This window comes from Lampetra fluviatilis, unplaced genomic scaffold, assembly GCF_964198595.1.
Source record: "Lampetra fluviatilis unplaced genomic scaffold, kcLamFluv1.1 SCAFFOLD_173, whole genome shotgun sequence".
Taxonomy (NCBI): Eukaryota; Metazoa; Chordata; class Hyperoartia; order Petromyzontiformes; family Petromyzontidae; genus Lampetra; species Lampetra fluviatilis.
Genome location: NW_027621324.1, coordinates 15,612 through 38,539, shown reverse-complemented (window position 1 = coordinate 38,539; position 22,928 = coordinate 15,612). Strand labels below are relative to the sequence as shown.

Genomic DNA, 22,928 nt, shown 5'->3' with positions numbered 1-22,928 from the left:
ACTCACCCACTCGCCCACCCACTTACCCAACCACTCACTCACCCACTCACTCACCCACTCACACAACCACTCACTCACCGACTCACTCACCGACTCACTCACCGACTCACTCACCCACTCATCTACTCACTCACCCACTCACTCACCCGCTCACACAACCACTCACTCACCCGATCACTCATCCACTCACCCACTCACTTGCTCACACAACCACTCACTCACCCACTCCCTCACCCGCTCACACAACCACTCACTCACCCGATCACTCATCCACTCACCCACTCACTTGCTCACACAACCACTCACTCACCCGATCACTCATCCACTCACCCACTCACTTGCTCACACAACCACTCACTCACCCACTCACTCACCCGATCACTCACCCACTCGCCCACCCACTTACCCAACCACTCACTCACCCACTCACACAACCACTCACTCACCGACTCACTCACCCACTCACCGACTCACTCACCGACTCACTCACCCACTCATCTACTCACACAACCACTCACTCACCCGATCACTCATCCACTCACCCACTCACTTGCTCACACAACCACTCACTCACCCGATCACTCATCCACTCACCCACTCACTTGCTCACACAACCACTCACTCACCCACTCGCCCACTCACTTACCCAACCACTCTCTCACCCACTCACTCACCCACTCACACAACCACTCACTCACCAACTCACTCACCCACTCACCGACTCACTCACCGACTCACTCACCCACTCATCTACTCACTCACCCACTCACTCACCCACTCCCTCACCCGCTCACACAACCACTCACTCACCCGATCACTCATCCACTCACCCACTCACTTGCTCACACAACCACTCACTCACCCGATCACTCATCCACTCACCCACTCACTTGCTCACACAACCACTCACTCACCCACTCGCCCACCCACTTACCCAACCACTCACTCACCCACTCACTCACCCACTCACACAACCACTCACTCACCCACTCACCAACTCACTCACCGACTCACTCACCCACTCATCTACTCACTCACCCACTCCCTCACCCGCTCACACAACCACTCACTCACCCGATCACTCATCCACTCACCCACTCACTTGCTCACACAACCACTCACTCACCCGATCACTCATCCACTCACCCACTCACTTGCTCACACAACCACTCACTCACCCGATCACTCATCCACTCACCCACTCACTTGCTCACACAACCACTCACTCACCCACTCGCCCACCCACTTACCCAACCACTCACTCACCCACTCACTCACCCACTCACTCACCCACTCACCGACTCACTCACCCACTCATGTACTCACTCACACACTCACCCACCCACTTACCCAACCAACGTGTGTACGTACAACTTCTTTCGTACCCTACGTAGCGAACCGTGTATTTAGAAATAGACAAATTAGTCGATCTAATCCATCTCAGCGTCGGCTTCGGTGGTGACGGAGAACGTTCCAGACGGCCCTAGAATCGCATCGATCGCTGAACGCACCGCGAGGTCACGTGGTGACCACCGCCTTTGTTCTGTGTCCGGCCACGAGATTTGGTGGATGGTCAAAAGATTTGGTGGTCAAAATATTTGGTGGGTGGTCAAAAGATTTGGTGGTCAAAATATTTGGTGAATGGTCAAAAGATTTGGTGGTCAAAAGATTTGGTGGGTGGTCAAAAGATTTGGTGGATGGTCAAAAGATTTGGTGGGTGGTCAAAAGATTTGGGGGATGGTCAAAAGATTTGGTGGTCAAAAGATTTGGTGGGTGGTCAAAAGATTTGGTGGATGGTCAAAAGATTTGGTGGGTGGTCAAAAGATTTGGTGGTCAAAAGATTTGGTGGGTGGTCAAAAGATTTGGTGAATGGTCAAAAGATTTGGTGGGTGGTCAAAAGATTTGGTGGATGGTCAAAAGATTTGGTGGGTGGTCAAAAGATTTGGTGGGTGGTCAAAAGATTTGGTGGGTGGTCAAAAGATTTGGGGGATGGTCAAAAGATTTGGTGGTCAAAAGATTTGGTGGGTGGTCAAAAGATTTGGTGGGTGGTCAAAAGATTTGGTGGGTGGTCAAAAGATTTGGTGGGTGGTCAAAAGATTTGGTGGATGGTCAAAAGATTTGGTGGGTGGTCAAAATATTTGGTGGATGGTCAAAAGATTTGGTGGGTGGTCAAAAGATTTGGTGGGTGGTCAAAAGATTTGGTGGGTGGTCAAAAGATTTGGTGGATGGTCAAAAGATTTGGTGGGTGGCCAAAATATTTGGTGGTCAAAATATTTGGTGGTCAAAAGATTTAGTGGTCAAAATATTTGGTGAATGGTCAAAAGATTTGGTGGTCAAAAGATTTGTTGGATGGCCAAAATATTTGGTGGCCAAAATATTTGGTGGCCAAAATATTTGGTGGATGGTCAAAAGATTTGGTGGTCAAAAGATTTGGTGGGTGGTCAAAAGATTTGGTGGATGGTCAAAAGATTTGGTGGGTGGTCAAAAGATTTGGGGGATGGTCAAAAGATTTGGGGGATGGTCAAAAGATTTGGTGGTCAAAAGATTTGGTGGGTGGTCAAAAGATTTGGTGGGTGGTCAAAAGATTTGGTGGATGGTCAAAAGATTTGGTGGGTGGTCAAAAGATTTGGTGGGTGGTCAAAAGATTTGGTGGGTGGTCAAAAGATTTGGTGGGTGGTCAAAAGATTTGGTGGATGGTCAAAAGATTTGGTGGGTGGTCAAAAGATTTGGTGGGTGGTCAAAAGATTTGGTGGATGGTCAAAAGATTTGGTGGTCAAAAGATTTGGTGGATGGCCAAAATATTTGGTGGCCAAAATATTTGGTGGTCAAAAGATTTGGTGGGTGGTCAAAAGATTTGGGGGATGGTCAAAAGATTTGGTGGTCAAAAGATTTGGTGGGTGGTCAAAAGATTTGGTGGATGGTCAAAAGATTTGGTGGGTGGTCAAAAGATTTGGTGGGTGGTCAAAAGATTTGGTGGATGGTCAAAAGATTTGGTGGGTGGTCAAAAGATTTGGTGGGTGGTCAAAAGATTTGGTGGGTGGTCAAAAGATTTGGTGAATGGTCAAAAGATTTGGTGGATGGTCAAAAGATTTGGTGGGTGGTCAAAAGATTTGGTGGGTGGTCAAAAGATTTGGTGGGTGGTCAAAATATTTGGTGGATGGTCAAAAGATTTGGTGGATGGTCAAAAGATTTGGTGGGTGGTCAAAATATTTGGTGGATGGTCAAAAGATTTGGTGGGTGGTCAAAAGATTTGGTGGGTGGTCAAAAGATTTGGTGGGTGGTCAAAAGATTTGGTGAATGGTCAAAAGATTTGGTGGATGGTCAAAAGATTTGGTGGGTGGTCAAAAGATTTGGTGGGTGGTCAAAAGATTTGGTGGGTGGTCAAAAGATTTGGTGGGTGGTCAAAAGATTTGGTGGGTGGTCAAAAGATTTGGGGGATGGTCAAAAGATTTGGTGGGTGGTCAAAAGATTTGGTGGGTGGTCAAAAGATTTGGTGGGTGGTCAAAAGATTTGGTGGGTGGTCAAAAGATTTGGTGGATGGTCAAAAGATTTGGTGGGTGGTCAAAAGATTTGGTGGGTGGTCAAAAGATTTGGTGGGTGGTCAAAAGATTTGGTGGATGGTCAAAAGATTTGGTGGTCAAAAGATTTGGTGGGTGGTCAAAAGATTTGGGGGATGGTCAAAAGATTTGGTGGTCAAAAGATTTGGTGGGTGGTCAAAAGATTTGGGGGATGGTCAAAAGATTTGGTGGTCAAAAGATTTGGTGGGTGGTCAAAAGATTTGGTGGTCAAAAGATTTGGTGGGTGGTCAAAAGATTTGGGGGATGGTCAAAAGATTTGGTGGTCAAAAGATTTGGTGGGTGGTCAAAAGATTTGGTGAATGGTCAAAAGATTTGGTGGATGGTCAAAAGATTTGGTGGGTGGTCAAAAGATTTGGTGGGTGGTCAAAAGATTTGGTGGGTGGTCAAAAGATTTGGTGGGTGGTCAAAAGATTTGGTGGGTGGTCAAAAGATTTGGTGGGTGGTCAAAAGATTTGGTGGGTGGTCAAAAGATTTGGGGGATGGTCAAAAGATTTGGTGGTCAAAAGATTTGGTGGGTGGTCAAAAGATTTGGTGGATGGTCAAAAGATTTGGTGGATGGTCAAAAGATTTGGTGGATGGTCAAAAGATTTGGTGGGTGGTCAAAAGATTTGGTGGGTGGTCAAAAGATTTGGTGAATGGTCAAAAGATTTGGTGGGTGGTCAAAAGATTTGGTGGGTGGTCAAAAGATTTGGTGGATGGTCAAAAGATTTGGTGGGTGGTCAAAATATTTGGTGGGTGGTCAAAAGATTTGGTGGGTGGTCAAAAGATTTGGTGGGTGGTCAAAAGATTTGGTGGATGGTCAAAAGATTTGGTGGGTGGTCAAAAGATTTGGTGGGTGGTCAAAAGATTTGGTGGGTGGTCAAAAGATTTGGTGAATGGTCAAAAGATTTGGTGGGTGGTCAAAAGATTTGGTGGGTGGTCAAAAGATTTGGTGGATGGTCAAAAGATTTGGTGGGTGGTCAAAATATTTGGTGGGTGGTCAAAAGATTTGGTGGGTGGTCAAAAGATTTGGTGGGTGGTCAAAAGATTTGGTGGGTGGTCAAAAGATTTGGTGGGTGGTCAAAAGATTTGGTGGGTGGTCAAAAGATTTGGTGGGTGGTCAAAAGATTTGGTGGATGGTCAAAAGATTTGGTGGATGGTCAAAAGATTTGGTGGATGGTCAAAAGATTTGGTGGTCAAAAGATTTGGTGGGTGGTCAAAAGATTTGGTGGGTGGTCAAAAGATTTGGTGGTCAAAAGATTTGGTGGATGGTCAAAAGATTTGGTGGTCAAAAGATTTGGTGGATGGTCAAAAGATTTGGTGGGTGGTCAAAAGATTTGGTGGATGGTCAAAAGATTTGGTGGTCAAAAGATTTGGTGGGTGGTCAAAAGATTTGGTGGGTGGTCAAAAGATTTGGTGGTCAAAATATTTGGTGGGTGGTCAAAAGATTTGGTGGGTGGTCAAAAGATTTGGTGGGTGGTCAAAAGATTTGGTGGATGGTCAAAAGATTTGGTGGGTGGTCAAAAGATTTGGTGGGTGGTCAAAAGATTTGGTGGGTGGTCAAAAGATTTGGTGGGTGGTCAAAAGATTTGGTGGGTGGTCAAAAGATTTGGTGGGTGGTCAAAAGATTTGGTGGGTGGTCAAAAGATTTGGTGGGTGGTCAAAAGATTTGGTGGGTGGTCAAAAGATTTGGTGGGTGGTCAAAAGATTTGGTGGGTGGTCAAAAGATTTGGTGGATGGTCAAAAGATTTGGTGGGTGGTCAAAAGATTTGGTGGGTGGTCAAAAGATTTGGTGGATGGTCAAAAGATTTGGTGGGTGGTCAAAATATTTGGTGGATGGTCAAAAGATTTGGTGGGTGGTCAAAAGATTTGGTGGTCAAAAGATTTGGTGGGTGGTCAAAAGATTTGGTGGATGGTCAAAAGATTTGGTGGATGGTCAAAAGATTCGGTGGGTGGTCAAAATATTTGGTGGGTGGTCAAAAGATTTGGTGGGTGGTCAAAAGATTCGGTGAATGGTCAAAAGATTTGGTGGTCAAAAGATTTGGTGGATGGTCAAAATATTTGGTGGTCAAAATATTTCGTGGTCAAAATATTTGGTGGTCAAAAGATTTGGTGGATGGTCAAAAGATTTGGTGGTCAAAATATTTCGTGGTCAAAAGATTGTGGTCAAAAGATTTGGTGAATGGTCAAAATATTCGGTGAATGGTCAAAAGATTTGGTGGTCAAAAGATTTGGGGGATGGCCAAAAGATTTGGTGAATGGTCAAAAAGATTTGGTGGTCAAAAGATTTGCATCGGAGTCTGTGGGTCTGTGAGAGGATGTGGGTATCCGTGCGAGTTTGTGGGTCTCCGTGCGAGTTTGTGGGTCTCTGTGCGAGTCTGCGGGTCTCTGTGCGAGTTTGTGGGTCTCTGTGCGAGTCTGTGGGTCTCCGTGCGAGTCTGTGGGTCTCTGTGCGAGTCTGTGGGTCTCCGTGCGAGTCTGTGGGTCTCTGTGCGAGTCTGTGGGTCTCTGTGCGAGTCTGTGGGTCTCCGTGCGAGTTTGTGGGTCTCTGTGCGAGTCTGTGGGTCTCCGTGCGAGTCTGTGGGTCTCTGTGCGAGTCTGCGGGTCTCTGTGCGAGTTTGTGGGTCTCCGTGCGAGTTTGTGGGTCTCTGTGCGAGTCTGTGGGTCTCTGTGCGAGTCTGTGGGTCTCTATGCTATTCTATGTATCTACGGATCTCTAAGCCTGTGGCTCTGAGTCCATGCTCATCTGTGGGTCTTTGTGTGAGTCTCTGGGTCTCTGTGTGAGTCTCTGGGTCTCTGTGTGAGTCTATGGGTCTCTGTGTGAGTCTCTGGGTCTCTGTGTGAGTCTCTGGGTCTCTGTGTGAGTCTCTGGGTCTCTGTGTGAGTCTCTGGGTCTCTGTACGAGTCTCTGGGTCTCTGTACGAGTCTCTGGGTCTCTGTGTGAGTCTCTGGGTCTCTGTGCGAGTCTCTGGGTCTCTGTACGAGTCTCTGGGTCTCTGTGCGAGTCTCTGGGTCTCTGTGTGAGTCTCTGGGTCTCTGTGCGAGTCTCTGGGTCTCTGTGCGAGTCTCTGGGTCTCTGTACGAGTCTCTGGGTCTCTGTACGAGTCTCTGGGTCTCTGTGTGAGTCTCTGGGTCTCTGTGCGAGTCTCTGGGTCTCTGTGCGAGTCTCTGGGTCTCTGTACGAGTCTCTGGGTCTCTGTGTGAGTCTCTGGGTCTCTGTGCGAGTCTCTGGGTCTCTGTGCGAGTCTCTGGGTCTCTGTGCGAGTCTCTGGGTCTCTGTGTGAGTCTCTGGGTCTCTGTGCGAGTCTCTGGGTCTCTGTGTGAGTCTCTGGGTCTCTGTGCGAGTCTCTGGGTCTCTGTACGAGTCTCTGGGTCTCTGTGCGAGTCTCTGGGTCTCTGTGCGAGTCTGCGGGTGTCTGTGGGTCTCTACCGGACGGAGGATTCAGAGGTCCGGAAGTTCAAAAAGGTTTAAACAACAACAACAACAACAACAAAACTGAAAGTAAGAATATTAATCGCCGCAAACCGAACGGTACAGGTACAGGCATGTCGGGGGGTATAAAAATCCAAGACGCGCGCGAGAGAGAGAGAGATGAACACACGACCGTCATCGTCATCATCTTCGACATCATCATCATCGTCGTTATCGACATCATCATCCTCAACATAACATCGGAGGGGCGCGACAGAGAGACACGATCGTCGTCAACATCATCGTCGTTGTCGTCCTCAACATAGCATCAGAGGGGAGCGACAGAGACGATCATCATCGTCATCACCTCACGGGCGTGAGTGAGACACACACCATCATCGACATCATCGTCATCTTCGACATCATCGACATCATCGTTATCATCATCGTCGTCATCATCGTCATAACCTCACAGGCGTGAGTGAGACACACACCATCATCGACATCATCGTCATCATCATCATCCTCGACATAACATCAGAGGAGCATGACAGAGAGACACGATCATCATCGTCATCATCATCGTTATCATTGTTATCATCGTTATCATTATCGTCATCCTCAACATAACATCAGAGGGGAGCGACAGAGACGACCATCGTCATCATCACTTCACAGGCGTGAGTGAGAGACACACCATCATCGTCACCATCGTCATCTTCGACATCATCATCATCGTTATCATCTTCGACATCATCATCGTTGTTATCATCATCCTCAACATAACATCAGAGGTGAGTGACAGAGAGACACGATCATCATCGTCATAACCTCACAGGCGCTAGACACACAGGATCGTCATTATCATCATTGACATCATCGTTATCATATGCGACATCATCATCGTTATCATCTGCGACATCATCATCGTTATCATCTTCGACATCATCATCGTTATCATCTGCGACATCATCATCGTTATCATCTGCGACATCATCATCGTTATCATCTTCGACATCATCATCGTTATCATCTGCGACATCATCGTCGTTATCATCTTCGACATCATCGTCGTTATCATCGTCCTCAACATAACATCAGAGAGGCGTGACAGACACGATCGTCGATATCATCATCGACATCGTCACAACCTCACAGGCGCGAGACACACAAGATCATTGGTATCATCTTCGACATCATCATCATCATCAACATAACATCAGAGGTGAGCATGACAGAGAGACACGATCGTCATCATCGTCATCATCATAACCACACAGGCGCGCGAGAGAGACACAATTATCATCATCGTTGTCGTCGTCGTCATCATCATAACCACACAGGCGCGCGAGAGAGAGAGAAACAAGATCATCATCATCATCGTCGTCGTCGTCATCATCAACATAACCACACAGGCGCGCGAGATAGAGAAACACAATTATCATCATCATCGTCGTCGTCATCATCATAACCTCACAGGCGCGCGAGAGAGACCGGCGCGCGTGTGTGTGTGTGGTCCAGAAACTCGCGCCTACGACGCAAAATAAAAAATTTGCGTGGAAAACAAAATTAGCGGCGGCGGTTTGTGAGCCCTCCCCGGCGTCAATAAAATGGCGGCGTCAACAAAATGGCGGCGCCAACAAAATGGCGGCGCCAACAAAATGGCGGCGCCAACAAAATGGCGGCGTCAACAAAATGGCGGCGTCAAGACGCTCAAACGACGCGACGGAGACGCTGGCGGGCAGACGCACTGACCGCGCTCAACCACGTGGTGGCGGTGACGTCATCGATGACGTCAGCGATGACGTTTGCAAGGGGAGCACCCCCACGGGGGCCTCGGCGAACGGTGAAGGATCAAATCTTTGGGTGTTTCGGTCAAGTCACGTAGACCGTTAAATTTCGATTTAAAGCTTCTTTCGTGACTGCAGCAGGGATTCATCTTCTTGGTTCTTTCGGTAAAGTCGTCACGTAGAAGGGAAATAATAAAAATAAAACGTAATAAAATACAATTCTCACGACGTTTCGGCCACAACGCAAGCAGCCGTCCTCAGGTGAAGAGTAGGTTTGTCGGAAAGACAGCGTCTGAATGAAACACTCCAAGCCTGGTGGTGTTTCATTCAGACGCTGTCTTCCCGACAGACCTGTTCATTCAGACGCTGTCTTTCCGACAGACCTGTTCATTCAGACGCTGTCTTTCCGACAGACCTGTTCATTCAGACGCTGTCTTTCCAACAGACCTGTTCATTCAGACGCTGTCTTTCCGACAGAGCTGTTCATTCAGACGCTGTCTTTCCGACAGACCTGTTCATTCAGACGCTGTCTTTCCGACAGACCTGTTCATTCAGACGCTGTCTTTCCAACAGACCTGTTCATTCAGACGCTGTCTTTCCGACAGACCTGTTCATTCAGACGCTGTCTTTCCGACAGACCTGTTCATTCAGACGCTGTCTTTCCGACAGAGCTGTTCATTCAGACGCTGTCTTTCCGACAGACCTGTTCATTCAGACGCTGTCTTTCCGACAGACCTGTTCATTCAGACGCTGTCTTTCCGACAGACCTGTTCATTCAGACGCTGTCTTTCCGACAGACCTGTTCATTCAGACGCTGTCTTTCCGACAGACCTGTTCATTCAGACACTGTCTTTCCGACAGACCTGTTCATTCAGACGCTGTCTTTCCGACAGACCTGTTCATTCAGACGCTGTCTTTCCGACAGACCTGTTCATTCAGACGCTGTCTTTCCGACAGACCTGTTCATTCAGACGCTGTCTTTCCGAAAGACCTGTTCATTCAGACGCTGTCTTTCCGACAGACCTGTTCATTCAGACGCTGTTTTTCCGACAGACCTGTTCTTCACCTGAGGACGGCTGCTTGAGTTGTGGCTGAAACGTCGTGAGAATTGTATGGTATTATGTTTTATTTTTATTATTTTATTATTTCCCTTCTACGTGACGACTTTACCGAAAGAACCGAGAAGATGAATCCCTGCAGTCACGAAAGCTTTAAAGCGCTCGCAAGCTCTGGGTGTTGAAGCATCTGTCGGTATCACAGTAGTAGATTACATTTATGTTTCATAAACAAATTAAAGTAACGAAGGGTTAAAGAATAAAGGATATTTGCGTGTTTGAAGATCTTAAAAGCAACTCCTATTTTTTTATTGGCAGCAAAGGGGTTACGAAACTTATACTTAAGATAGTTTTTCGCTCCTAAAAACAACAGCCACTTGCCCCAACAGTCTGTTACAGGCTACATGGGGGATCTTTGTGTCTTGTGTGTGTCTTGTGTGCGTGTGTGTCTGTGTGTCTGTGTGTGTTGTGTGTCTGTGTGTGTTGTGTGTGTCTCTCTGTGTGTGTCTCTGTGTGTATCTGTGTGTATCTGTGTGTGTGTCTCTGTGTGTGTCTGTCTGTGTTATGTGTGCGTGTGTGTGTCTGTGTGTCTGTCTGTGTTGTGTGTGTCTATGTGTGTGTGTCTGTGCGTGTGTCACTGTGTGTGTGTCTGTGTCCTGGCAAGGATTATTCAACATCGCCTTGCTAGGCACGCTGAGGAGAGGCTTGCGGAGCCCCAATGCGGCTTCAGGAAAGGGCGGTCCTGCACAGATGCCATATTTTCTGTCCGTCTGCTACAGCAGAGGTGTAGGGAATTCCAAAAAGACCTACATCTCTGCTTTATTGACCTGGTCAAGGCCTATGATACCATCAGTAGGACTGGGCTCTGGGTTGTTCTTCGTGCTTTCGGAGTCCCTGACCCTCTGCTCACGATCATTAAGGACCTTCATGATGGTGAGCGGGCCCGGGTAAAACTACGTGGCCGGGAGTCGGAGCCTTTCCCTGTACACCTTGGGGTGCGACAGGGATGTCCTCTGGCTCCCACATTATTTAACATCTATTTCGACTGCGTAGTTCGTGAAGCCTTCAATAGCTGTACCGGGGGAATTACCATTTGGTACAGATATAATGGGAGGCTGATCGACGCCCGGGTGCGATCAAGGGATGGCTCCCTATTGGTTAACCACGTTATGTATGCCGATGATTTGGTAATAGCTGCTCATTCAGAAGAGGAGTTGGAGACGCTGCTGCTGAGACTGGAGTGTGCCACTAAGAGGTGGGGCCTTACCATCAGCCCCACCAAAACTAAGCACCTGCCTGGGTATTTTGTACCATCGGGCACTCCACCCGCACAACTCCCAATCGGTGATGGGGCAGTTGTGGAGAGAGTGGAGAGTTTCCCATACCTGGGCAGTGTGCTTATGACCGGCTCCAGTTTATCAGCAGAGGTCTCACTCCGAATCAGTCGAGCGGCAATATCTTTTCATCGGTTGCGTAACGCTGTGTGGAAGCTACCTGGTCTGTCGCTCCGCACGAAGCTTCAGGTCTTCTCGGCCATGGTCATTCCCTCCCTTCTCTACGCTTGCGAAACGTGGACCCCCCTAGTGGAGCATCTTCGCCGGTTGGAAACATTTAGGCTGGCCTGCCTACGATCCATCCTGGGTTTAACCAGGCTGGATTGTGTGAGGAGCTCACAAGTCCTTGAAAGATCTGGGCAAAGTCCCATCAGTGAGCTCCTCCGGCAGGCAAGGCTGCGTTGGCTGGGTCATGTAGCCCGCATGCCCAGCCACCGCATGCCTAAACAGCTTTTGTTCGGCCGGATCGAGGGGGCTAAACGGGCGCGGCACGGGCTAGAGAAGAGATGGAGTGACGTGGTACAGGAGGATGTGGAGCTGAGTGGACTTGCCGATGACTGGTACCAGCGGTGTCAAGATCGGCCTCAGTGGCGGAGGCTCGTGAAGGACGCTACTGGGCAGTTGGAGGCAGTCGCCCTCCAACAACAACGGAGGGCGGAGGAGCGACGCTCACAACAACGAGCGGAGCGCCGGGTGGCTAAAGCAAGTTGGCACAGTAGGGGGCACAGGTGGTGCATCAGCCAGTCATCTCGGTCATCTCGGTCAGTCGACCCGTGGCACCTGGGTCTGCCCCGTGACCTCCTGCCAGCGGGCGTTCGACACTTCACGTGGCCTCAGGGTGCACATGGCCTGGCACAAGCGTCGTGGTGACGTCACCGCCACTTAGTGGCAAATGGCGGTTGTTGTTGTTGTTGTGTCTGTGTGTGTCTCTGTGTGTGTCTGTGTGTGTGTTGCTACTCGCTACTACCAACACCCACTTGCCCCAACAGTCTGTTACGGTGGGGGGGTGGGGGAAGTTAGTTGTCTTTGGGTTTGGGGGGGCACCTCCACCACCACCACCACCACCCACAACACCCACAACACCCACAACACCCCCTTCACGAAGGTGGATTCCCCCGCCAACCCAATGAGGAGTCACCGCGCCCCCCCCGGTGAAGAGTTCATTCCCCCGCAGCGTCCATCACGTCCATCACGGCGTCTTGCCGGCATTCCCCCTCCACCGTCTGCCGCCTCTCCTCCACCTCCACCTTCTCCTCCACCTTCTCCTCCACCTTCTCCTCCACCTTCTCCGCCCCAGGCTCCCGGTGGGGCCAAGACGCCCGCGGCTCCTCGTCGCCCGCCTTGGCCTCGTGCCGGCATCGCTGCCGCTTCTCGTCGCCCGCCCCATCCACCACCACCTCCTCCAACTCCTCCTCCCGCCGTCTTTTCTTGGCCGTCGACCCCTGGGCCGACCCGCCGGGCCGTCGCGCTCCCCTCTCGTCGTTCTCGGCGGCGTCGATGGCATCTCCTCCAGCGCCATCTCCAGCGTCTCCTCCCGCATCTCCTTTCGTGTCTCCTCCACCATCTCCAGCGTCTCCTCCCGCGTCTCCTCCCGTGTCTCCTCCACCATCTCCAGCGTCTCCTCCTGCGTCTCCTCCCGCGTCTCCTCCACCATCTCCAGCGTCTCCTCCCGCGTCTCCTCCCGCGTCTCCTCCCGTGTCTCCTCCACCATCTCCAGCGTCTCCTCCCGTGTCTCCTCCCGTGTCTCCTCCACCATCTCCAGCGTCTCCTCCCGCGTCTCTTCCTGCGTCATCTCTGTCTCCTCCCACGTCTCCTCCCGCGTCTCCTCCAGTCTCTCCTCCAGCCTCTCCTCCAGCGTCTCTTCCAGCGTCATCTCTGTCTCCTCCCGCGTCTCCTCCCACGTCTCTTCCCGTGTCTCCTCCGGCGTCTCCTCCGGCGTCCGACAGGCCGCTGGCGTCTGGCGAGGACGGCGCTGGGCTGAAGTCGCGAGCGATGGCGTTCAGCAACGACTCGGCCGTCTCGGGCGACGATGATGACGACGGTCGGAGCGCCGACGTCACCGACGCCGCCGACGGCTGTGGTGGCCGGCGTCGCCGGCGCTGCCGCTGGCTCGGGGGCGAAGTCCGGGACTGCGGCGGTGACGTCGGCGTGGTCTTCTTTGCCGTTGCCGCCTTTCCCCTGCGCGGCGGCCTCTTGCCGGACGGCGACAGGGAAACTGGCGCTGGCACCTCCTCTGACTCCTTCCTTTCCTCCTTCCCTTCCTTCCCTTCCTTCCCTTCCCCCTCCTCCTCCTCGTCCTCTGACGACGAAAACGTCCCCTTGGCGGCCGCGACCGCGGCCAGCGGCTCCGACCACCGGGGCCTCAGGCCGGGCAGGCGGCGCCCGTCGGTGGCTCCGGTCTCGTCTCCCCCCTCCGGCTGGCCCCGCCGACGCCGCCCGCCGCTCCCGTAGGCCTCGCCGCTGTCCCACAGGCGCCAGCGGCTGTACCAGGGGTCCGACTTGGAGCAGACGCTCACGTGCCCCGCGACCGCCGGCGAAGACCGCAGCTGCGCCGACGACGCGCCGATGCCACCGGGGCCGCCGGACGACGGGGACAAGCCGGTGCTACCGGAGCCGCCGGCGCCGCTGCCGGGACGCCTGCCCAGGTGGCTCACGATGCGGTGGTTGGTGAGCGAGCGCCGGTCCGAGGCAACGTACGGGCAGCTCGTGTGGCCGCACGGGAAGGAGCAGGAGGAGGGGGAGGAGGTGGCAGGAGGGCCCGACGTAAACGGGCGGCCCCACATCGCCGGGCGTCCGCCGGGACCGGGGCCCCACAAAGGCGATGAGGTGGTGGTGGTGGTGGCGCTGGTGGTGGCGCTGGTGGTGGCGCTGGTGGTGGCGCTGGTGGTGGCGCTGGTGGTGGCGCTGGTGGTGGCGTCGGTGGTGGCGCTGGCGGTAGCTCCGGTGGTGGTGGTTGGGGCGCTGGTGGTGGGAGCCGACGTGGAGGTAGTGGAGGATTTGGCTACCGAAGAGGGCGGCCGGCCAGGCCTGGAGCTCGGCGCTGGGCCGCTAGAACCACCGCCGGCAGTGCCCCCACCGGCACCGGTGACAGCACCGGCGGTGGTGGTAGCCGCGGCGGCGGCGGTGCCGGCGGGCGGAACCGGAGTGGGAAGGGCGACGCTGCCGGTAGGAAAGGCGGCCTTCTCGGCACTTCGACCGGAGCTGCCGAATGACGCCGCCGTTGCCGCTGGTATCGCTGGCGCTGCCGTGGGCAACGGAGCAGGAGGCTGCTGCTCCTGCAGCTTCTGCTGCTTCTGCTGCTGCTCCTGCTGCTGCTTCTGCTGCAGCTGCTCCTGCTGCAGCTGCTGCTGCAGCTGTTCCTGCTGCTGCTGTTGCAGCTGCTCCTGCTGCAGCTGCTGCAGCTGCTCCTGCTGCAGCTGCAGCTCCAGGCGCTGCACGAACTGGATCGAGCGCATGACCCGAGACGTCGGGGTCGCCACGGCAACGCCGCCGGATCTCACCGGCGCCGGCGCGTCGGCACCGCCGTCGTCATCGTCGTCGTCGTCGAACAGCGGCCGGCAGGCGCCCCGGTGCCGGCTCAGCTCGTCGGCGCCGTTGAAGAGCTTGAAGCAGCAGCGGCACATCTCCTTGCCGCCCCTCGGCGGCTTGGCAACCTCCTCCGCCGGTGCCGGCACAGCCGCGCCCCCCCGCTGCTGCTGCTGGGGCCTGCGCCCCGACCTCGCCGCGGGCTTCTTGGGCACCACCACCGCCGACAACGATGACGAGGCACCAGCGGTGACGGTGACGGTGACGGCGACGCTCTCCGTCGCCACCTTGGGCCGCTTGCCGGGCGGCCCGACGAGCCCCTCGCTCCGGCGTCGGCGATTCCCGCCGGGGATCTTCCCGTTGGCGCTGCCCGGCGGCGGTGGTGCCAGTGCCGGCGTTGTCCCTGCCGCGACGTCGGCGTCGGCCGCCACCCCCGGCCGGCACAACCGCAACCGCCACCTTCTTCTGATCCTTTTGCTTCTTTTCCTTCTTCACGTCGCTGTTGGTCGGTGCCCCTCCCTCTCCCGACTCCGCCCTCTTCGACCTCCCCGCCTCCCCCACCTCCTCCCCCTCCCGCTTCTTACTCCTCCGCTTCTTCTGCTGCTGCTTCTGCTGCATCTTCGACGGAGCTTCTGGCTTCACGGACGCCTCTGCCACCTCTCCCGACTTCGCCGTCTTTGCCTTCACCGTCTTTCCCTCCTTCTTAATCCCTTGTCCCGTTTTTACCGCCTCTCCCTTCACCGCCTCTCCCTCCTTCACCGCCTCTCCCTTCACCGTCTTTCCTGTCACCGTCTTTCCTGTCACCGTCTCTCCCTTCTTCACCGTCTTTGTCTTCACCATCTTTCCCTCCTTCTTAATCCCTTGTCCCGTTTTTACCGCCTCTCCCTTCACCGTCTTTCCTGTCACCGTCTTTCCTGTCACCGCCTCTCCCTTCTTCACCGTATTTGTCTTCACCGTCTTTCCCTCCTTCTTAATCCCTTGTCCCGTTTTTACCGCCTCTCCCTTCACCGCCTCTCCCTCCTTCACCGTCTTTCCTGTCACCGTCTTTCCTGTCACCGTCTCTCCCTTCTTCACCGTCTTTGTCTTCACCGTCTTTCCCTCCTTCGTCCCTTGTCCCGTTTTTACCGCCACTCCCTTCACCGTCTCTTTTTCCTTCACCGTCTTTCCTGTCACCGTCTCTCCCTCCTTCTCCGCCGCCTTTGCCTTCACCGTCTTTCCTGTCACCGTCTCTCCCTCCTTCACCGTCTTTCTCTTCTTAATCCCTTGTCCCGTCTTTTCCGCCTCTCCCTTCACCGCCTCTCCCTTCCTCCTCCTCCTCTTCACCTTCACCGCCTCTCCCTCCTCCGCCTCCCCCTCTCCCCCCGTGGCCTTGGCCCTCTTTCGGGGCGCCGGGCCGCCCCTAACGGAGGCCGCCCCCTTCGCTGTCCCCCCGCCGCTCCTCGGCATGGCGGCGGCCTTCTGAGGCCCCTCCTCCTCCTCCCCCTCCCGGCCTCCGTCGGCCTTCGACCCTGCCGCTCCCTCCTCCGAATCCACCTTCTTGACGGAGGGCCCCACCCCTTTCTTGGTCGGCTCCGCCCCTTTATTGGTCGGCTCCGCCCCTTTCTTGGTTGGCTCCGCCCCTTTCTTGGTAGGCTCCGCCCCTTTCTTGGTCGGCTCCACCCCTTTCTTGGTCGACGGCTCCGCCCCTTTCTTGGTCGACGGCTCCGCCCCTTTCCTGACCGACGGCGCCGCCCCTTTCGTTGACTCCTCACCCCCTCTCGTCTTCGGCGTCTCCGCCCCTCTCCCGGCAGCGCCCCCCCGGTGCTTCCTGCCCCCCCCACGCGCCACCCTCACGGCCGCCGTGCCCGCCGGCTTCCTGACGGCCTTCTTCCCGGTGGCCTCCTGGGCCCGTCCTGCCTGGCTGCGGGTCACACGCCCCTCGCTCGCCGGCGACACCACAGCGGCCTCCTCCCGTCCCGCGACGGGGAAACTGACGCTCGTAATCCCTTTTCTTCCTCTTTTTCTTTCTCTTTTTCCTCCTCCTCCTCCTCCTCCTCCACCTCCTCCTCCTCCACCACCTCCACCACCCGCAGGACCGACGGGGAAACTAGCGGCAGTAACCCCTTCTCTTTCCATTCTAACTCCACCTTTTCCACCTCCTCCACCCGCAGGAACGGCCGAGCCGGAAGCCATTTCCGACAGTGACGATGCTGCTGCTGCTGCTGCCGCTGACGACGGCGACGACGATGACGGTGGTAGTAGTGGTGGTTGTAACGACGATGGGGGTGGCGAGAGTTGTGGTGCCGATGGTGGTGGCGGTTGTTGTACGGGCGACGACGACGTACGCGAAGGTGATGATTGTTGTGGTGGTTTCACAGACGCTGGTGGTGGTGGTGGTTGTTGCACCGATGACAATGCTGGTGGTGATGGTGGCGACGGTTGTGGTGGTGCCAATGGTGGTGGCGGTTGTTCTACAGATGACAACGACGGCGTCGTATGCAAAGGTGATGATTGTTGTGGTGGTTTCACAGAGGCTGGTGGTGGTGGTGGTTGTACCGATGACAATGTTGGTGGTGGTGGTGATGGTGGTTGCGGTGGTCGTACAGACGATGGTGGTGATGGTTGCACGGACGGCGGCTGGGATGGTGGTTGTGGAGATGATGTTGATGGTTGAGATTGTGGTGATGGTTGAGGTTGTGATGCTGATCGTGGTGGTGGTGTTGATGGTTGTACAGATGATGATGGTGTTGAGGTTTGTACAGATGATGATGCAGTTTGCACAGATGATGATGATGTTGATGGCTGTAAAGGTGATGGTGTTGATAGTTGTACTGATGATGATGGTGGTAGTGAAGGCGGTGATGCTTGCAACATTGGTGCTGGTGATGCTGTCGATGGTGGTGTTGATGGCGGCGGTGGTGATGGCTGTACAGATGATGATGATGATGGCGGGGGTGATGGCTGTACAGATGATGATAGCGGTGGTGTTGTTGATGGTTGTACAGATGATGATGATGGCGGTGGTGATGGCTGTACAGATGATGATGACGATGGCGGGGGTGATGGCTGTACGGATGATGATAGCGGTGGTGGTGTTGATGGTTGTACGGATGATGGCAGTGGTGGTGGTGATGGTTGTACAGATGATGGTTGTATGGATATTGATGGTGTTGGTGATGTTTGTACTGATGATGATGGTGGTGATGGTGGTGGTACTGATGATGATGGTGCTGGTAGCTTTGTAGATGGTGGCTGTGAAACTACTGATGCTAGTGGTGGTGATGGTGGTCGTGATGTTGGTGGGTAGGAGGAGGTCAATGGAGGTGATGGTATTGATGGTGATGATGATGATGCCAGTCCTGTTAATGTGGCCGACTGCACTGCTTTCAACGCTGGCGAAGGGATCGATGGTGGTGATGGTGGTAGTGATGGTGGTAGTGACGCTGACGGCGATGTTGATGGTCGTGATGTTGATGGCGGTGGTGGTGTTGGTTGCGATGTTGATGGTGGTGGTGGTAGTGATGTTGATGGTGGTGGTGTTGGTAGTGATGTTGATGGTGGTGTTGGTTGCGATGTTGATGGTGGTGGTGGTGGTAGTGATGTTGATGGTGGTGGTGTTGGTAGTGATGTTGATGGTGGTGGTGTTGGTAGCGATGATGTTGATGGTGGTGGTGGTAGTGATGTTGATGGTGGTGGTGTTGGTAGTGATGTTGATGGTGGTGGTGTTGGTAGTGATGTTGATGGTGGTGTTGGTAGTGATGTTGATGATGGTGTTGGTAGTGATGTTGATGGTGATGTTGGTAGTGATGTTGATGGTGGTGGTGTTGGTAGTGATGTTGATGGTGGTGGTGGTGTTGGTAGTGATGTTGATGGTGTTGGTAGTGATGTTGATGGTGGTGTTGGTAGTGATGTTGATGATGGTGTTGGTAGTGATGTTGATGGTGGTGGTGGTGTTGGTAGTGATGTTGATGGTGGTGGTGGTAGTGATGTTGATGGTGTTGATGGTGGTAGTGATGTTGATGGTGGTGGTGTTGGTAGTGATGTTGATGATGGTGTTGGTAGTGATGTTGATGTTGGTAGTGATGTTGATGGTAACGATGTTGATGGTGGTGTTGGTAGTGATGATGGTGGTGATGTTGGTAGTGATGTTGATGGTGGTGGTGTTGGTAGTGATGTTGATGGTGGTGGTGTTGGTAGTGATGTTGATGATGGTGTTGGTAGTGATGTTGATGATGGTGGTGGTAGTGATGTTGATGGTGGTGGTGTTGGTAGCGATGTTGATGGTGGTGGTGATGGCGATGTTGATGGTGGTGGTGTTGGTAGTGATGTTGATGGTGGTGGTAGTGATGTTGATGGTGGTGTTGGTAGTGATGTTGATGGTGGTGGTGTTGGTAGTGATGATGATGGTGGTGTTGGTAGTGATGTTGATGTTGGTAGTGATGTTGATGGTAACGATGTTGATGGTGGTGGTGTTGGTAGTGATGTTGATGGTGGTGGTGTTGGTAGCGATGTTGATGGTGGTGGTGTTGGTAGTGATGTTGATGGTGTTGGTAGTGATGTTGATGGTGGTGGTGTTGGTAGTGATGTTGATGGTGGTGGTGTTGGTAGTGATGTTGATGGTGGTGGTGTTGGTAGTGATGTTGATGGTGGTGGTAGTGATGTTGATGGTGGTGGTGGTGGTGGTAGTGATGTTGATGGTGTTGGTAGTGATGTTGATGGTGGTGGTGTTGGTAGTGATGTTGATGGTGGTGGTAGTGATGTTGATGGTGGTGTTGGTAGTGGTGTTGATGGTGGTAGTGATGTTGATGGTGGTGTTGGTAGTGGTGTTGATGGTGGTGGTGTTGGTAGTGGTGTTGATGGTGGTAGTGATGTTGATGGTGGTGGTGGTAGTGATGTTGATGGTGGTGGTGTTGGTAGTGGTGTTGATGGTGGTAGTGATGTTGATGGTGGTGGTGTTGGTAGCGGTGTTGATGGTGGTAGTGATGTTGATGGTGGTGGTGTTGGTAGTGATGTTGATGATGGTGTTGGTAGTGATGTTGATGGTGTTGGTAGTGATGTTGATGGTGATGTTGGTAGTGATGTTGATGGTGGTGTTGGTAGTGATGTTGATGGTGGTGGTGTTGGTAGTGATGTTGATGGTGGTGGTGGTAGTGATGTTGATGGTGTTGGTAGTGATGTTGATGGTGGTGGTGTTGGTAGTGATGTTGATGGTGGTGGTGTTGGTAGTGATGTTGATGGTGGTGTTGGTAGTGATGTTGATGGTGGTGGTGGTAGTGATGTTGATGGTGTTGGTAGCGATGTTGATGGTGGTGTTGGTAGTGATGTTGATGGTGGTGGTGTTGGTAGTGATGTTGATGGTGGTGGTGGTGGTAGTGATGTTGATGGTGGTGGTGTTGGTAGTGATGTTGATGGTGTTGTTGGTAGTGATGTTGATGGTGGTGTTGGTAGTGATGTTGATGGTGGTGGTGTTGGTAGTGATGTTGATGGTGGTGGTGTTGGTAGTGATGTTGATGGTGGTGTTGGTAGTGATGTTGATGGTGGTGTTGGTAGTGATGTTGATGGTAGCGATGTTGATGGTGGTGGTGTTGGTAGTGATGTTGATGGTGGTGGTGTTGGTAGTGATGTTGATGGTGGTGTTGGTAGTGATGTTGATGGTGGTGTTGGTAGTGATGTTGATGGTGGTGGTGTTGGTAGTGATGTTGATGGTAGCGATGTTGATGGTGGTGGTGATGGTAGTGATGTTGATGGTGGTGGTGTTGGTAGTGATGTTGATGGTAGCGATGTTGATGGTGGTGGTGATGGTAGTGATGTTGATGGTGGTGGTGTTGGTAGCGATGTTGATGATGGTGTTGGTAGTGATGTTGATGATGGTGTTGGTAGTGATGTTGATGGTGGTGGTGTTGGTAGTGGTGTTGATGGTGGTGTTGGTAGTGATGTTGATGGTGGTGGTGTTGGTAGCGATGTTGATGGTGGTGTTGGTAGTGATGTTGATGGTGGTGGTGTTGGTAGCGATGTTGATGGTGGTGTTGGTAGCGATGTTGATGGTGGTGTTGGTAGTGATGTTGATGGTGGTGGTGTTGGTAGCGATGTTGATGGTGGTGGTGTTGGTAGCGATGTTGATGGTGGTGGTGGTGGTAGTGATGTTGATGGTGGTGGTAGTGATGTTGATGGTGGTGGTGTTGGTAGTGATGTTGATGGTGGTGGTGTTGGTAGTGATGTTGATGGTGGTGGTGTTGGTAGTGATGTTGATGGTGGTGGTAGTGATGTTGATGGTGGTGGTGTTGGTAGCGATGTTGATGGTGGTGGTGTTGGTAGTGATGTTGATGGTGGTGGTGTTGGTAGCGATGTTGATGGTGGTGGTGTTGGTAGTGATGTTGATGGTGGTGTTGGTAGCGATGTTGATGGTGGTGGTGTTGGTAGCGATGTTGATGGTGGTGGTGTTGGTAGTGATGTTGATGATGGTGGTGTTGGTAGCGATGTTGATGGTGGTGGTGTTGGTAGCGATGTTGATGGTGGTGGTGTTGGTAGCGATGTTGATGGTGGTGGTGTTGGTAGTGATGATGATGATGATGGTGGTGTTGGTAGCGATGTTGATGGTGGTGGTGTTGGTAGTGATGTTGATGGTGGTGGTGGTAGTGATGTTGATGGTGGTGGTGGTAGTGATGTTGATGGTGGTGGTGTTGGTAGTGATGTTGATGGTAGCGATGTTGATGGTGGTGGTAGTGATGTTGATGGTGGTGGTGTTGGTAGTGATGTTGATGGTGGTGGTAGTGATGTTGATGGTGGTGGTAGTGATGTTGATGGTGGTGGTGTTGGTAGCGATGTTGATGGTGGTGGTGTTGGTAGTGATGTTGATGGTGGTGGTGTTGGTAGTGATGTTGATGGTGGTGGTGTTGGTAGTGATGTTGATGGTGTTGGTAGTGATGTTGATGGTGGTGGTGTTGGTAGTGATGTTGATGGTGGTGGTGTTGGTAGTGATGTTGATGGTGGTGTTGGTAGTGATGTTGATGGTGTTGGTAGTGATGTTGATGGTGGTGGTGTTGGTAGTGATGTTGATGGTGGTGGTGTTGGTAGTGATGTTGATGATGGTGTTGGTAGTGATGTTGATGGTGTTGGTAGTGATGTTGATGGTGGTGGTGGTGGTAGTGATGTTGATGGTGTTGGTGTTGGTAGTGATGTTGATGGTGGTGGTGTTGGTAGTGATGTTGATGGTGGTGGTGTTGGTAGTGATGTTGATGGTGTTGGTGTTGGTAGTGATGTTGATGGTGGTGGTGTTGGTAGTGATGTTGATGGTGGTGGTGTTGGTAGTGATGTTGATGGTGGTGGTGTTGGTAGTGATGTTGATGGTAGCGATGTTGATGGTGGTGGTGATGGTAGTGATGTTGATGGTGGTGGTGTTGGTAGTGATGTTGATGGTGGTGGTGTTGGTAGTGATGTTGATGGTGGTGGTAGTGATGTTGATGGTGGTGGTAGTGATGTTGATGGTGGTGGTGTTGGTAGTGATGTTGATGGTGGTGGTGTTGGTAGCGATGTTGATGGTGGTGGTGTTGGTAGCGATGTTGATGGTGGTGGTGTTGGTAGTGATGTTGATGATGGTGGTGTTGGTAGCGATGTTGATGGTGGTGGTGTTGGTAGCGATGTTGATGGTGGTGGTGTTGGTAGTGATGATGATGATGGTGGTGTTGGTAGCGATGTTGATGGTGGTGGTGTTGGGAGCGATGTTGATGGTGGTGGTGTTGGTAGTGATGTTGATGGTGGTGGTGTTGGTAGTGATGATGATGATGGTGGTGTTGGTAGCGATGTTGATGGTGGTGGTGTTGGGAGCGATGTTGATGGTGGTGGTGTTGGTAGTGATGTTGATGGTGGTGGTGTTGGTAGCGATGTTGATGGTGGTGGTGGTAGTGATGTTGATGGTGTTGGTAGTGATGTTGATGGTGGTGTTGGTAGCGATGTTGATGGTGGTGGTGTTGGTAGTGATGTTGATGATGGTGGTGTTGGGAGTGATGTTGATGATGGTGGTGTTGGGAGCGATGTTGATGGTGGTGGTGTTGGGAGCGATGTTGATGATGGTGGTGTTGGTAGTGATGTTGATGATGGTGGTGTTGGGAGCGATGTTGATGGTGGTGGTGTTGGGAGCGATGTTGATGGTGGTGGTGTTGGTAGTGATGTTGATGGTGGTGTTGGTAGCGATGTTGATGGTGGTGTTGGTAGCGATGTTGATGGTGGTGGTGTTGGTAGTGATGTTGATGGTGGTGTTGGTAGTGATGTTGATGGTG

At 52.7% G+C, this 22,928-nt stretch overlaps 2 protein-coding genes across 2 annotated transcripts; both read right to left on the bottom strand.

Moving 5' to 3' along the window:
• Positions 1-7,054: 7,054 nt before the first annotated feature.
• On the bottom strand, positions 7,055-16,788 carry LOC144955096 (uncharacterized). Its single transcript, XM_078885431.1, has 4 exons — positions 16,753-16,788; positions 16,078-16,620; positions 15,258-15,924; positions 7,055-15,076 (listed from the first exon to the last, which is right to left on the bottom strand). The coding sequence occupies exons 1-4, from the start codon at positions 16,786-16,788 to the stop codon at positions 12,309-12,311; spliced, it is 4,014 nt and encodes a 1,337-aa protein (XP_078741557.1). The 3' UTR covers positions 7,055-12,308.
• On the bottom strand, positions 16,709-21,415 carry LOC144955095 (uncharacterized; the record flags this gene model as incomplete). Its single annotated transcript, XM_078885430.1, has 1 exon — positions 16,709-21,415. A coding segment is annotated over one exon (4,626 nt), but the record flags the coding sequence as incomplete, so codon positions are not given.
• Between the last annotated feature and the right edge of the window lie 1,513 nt (positions 21,416-22,928).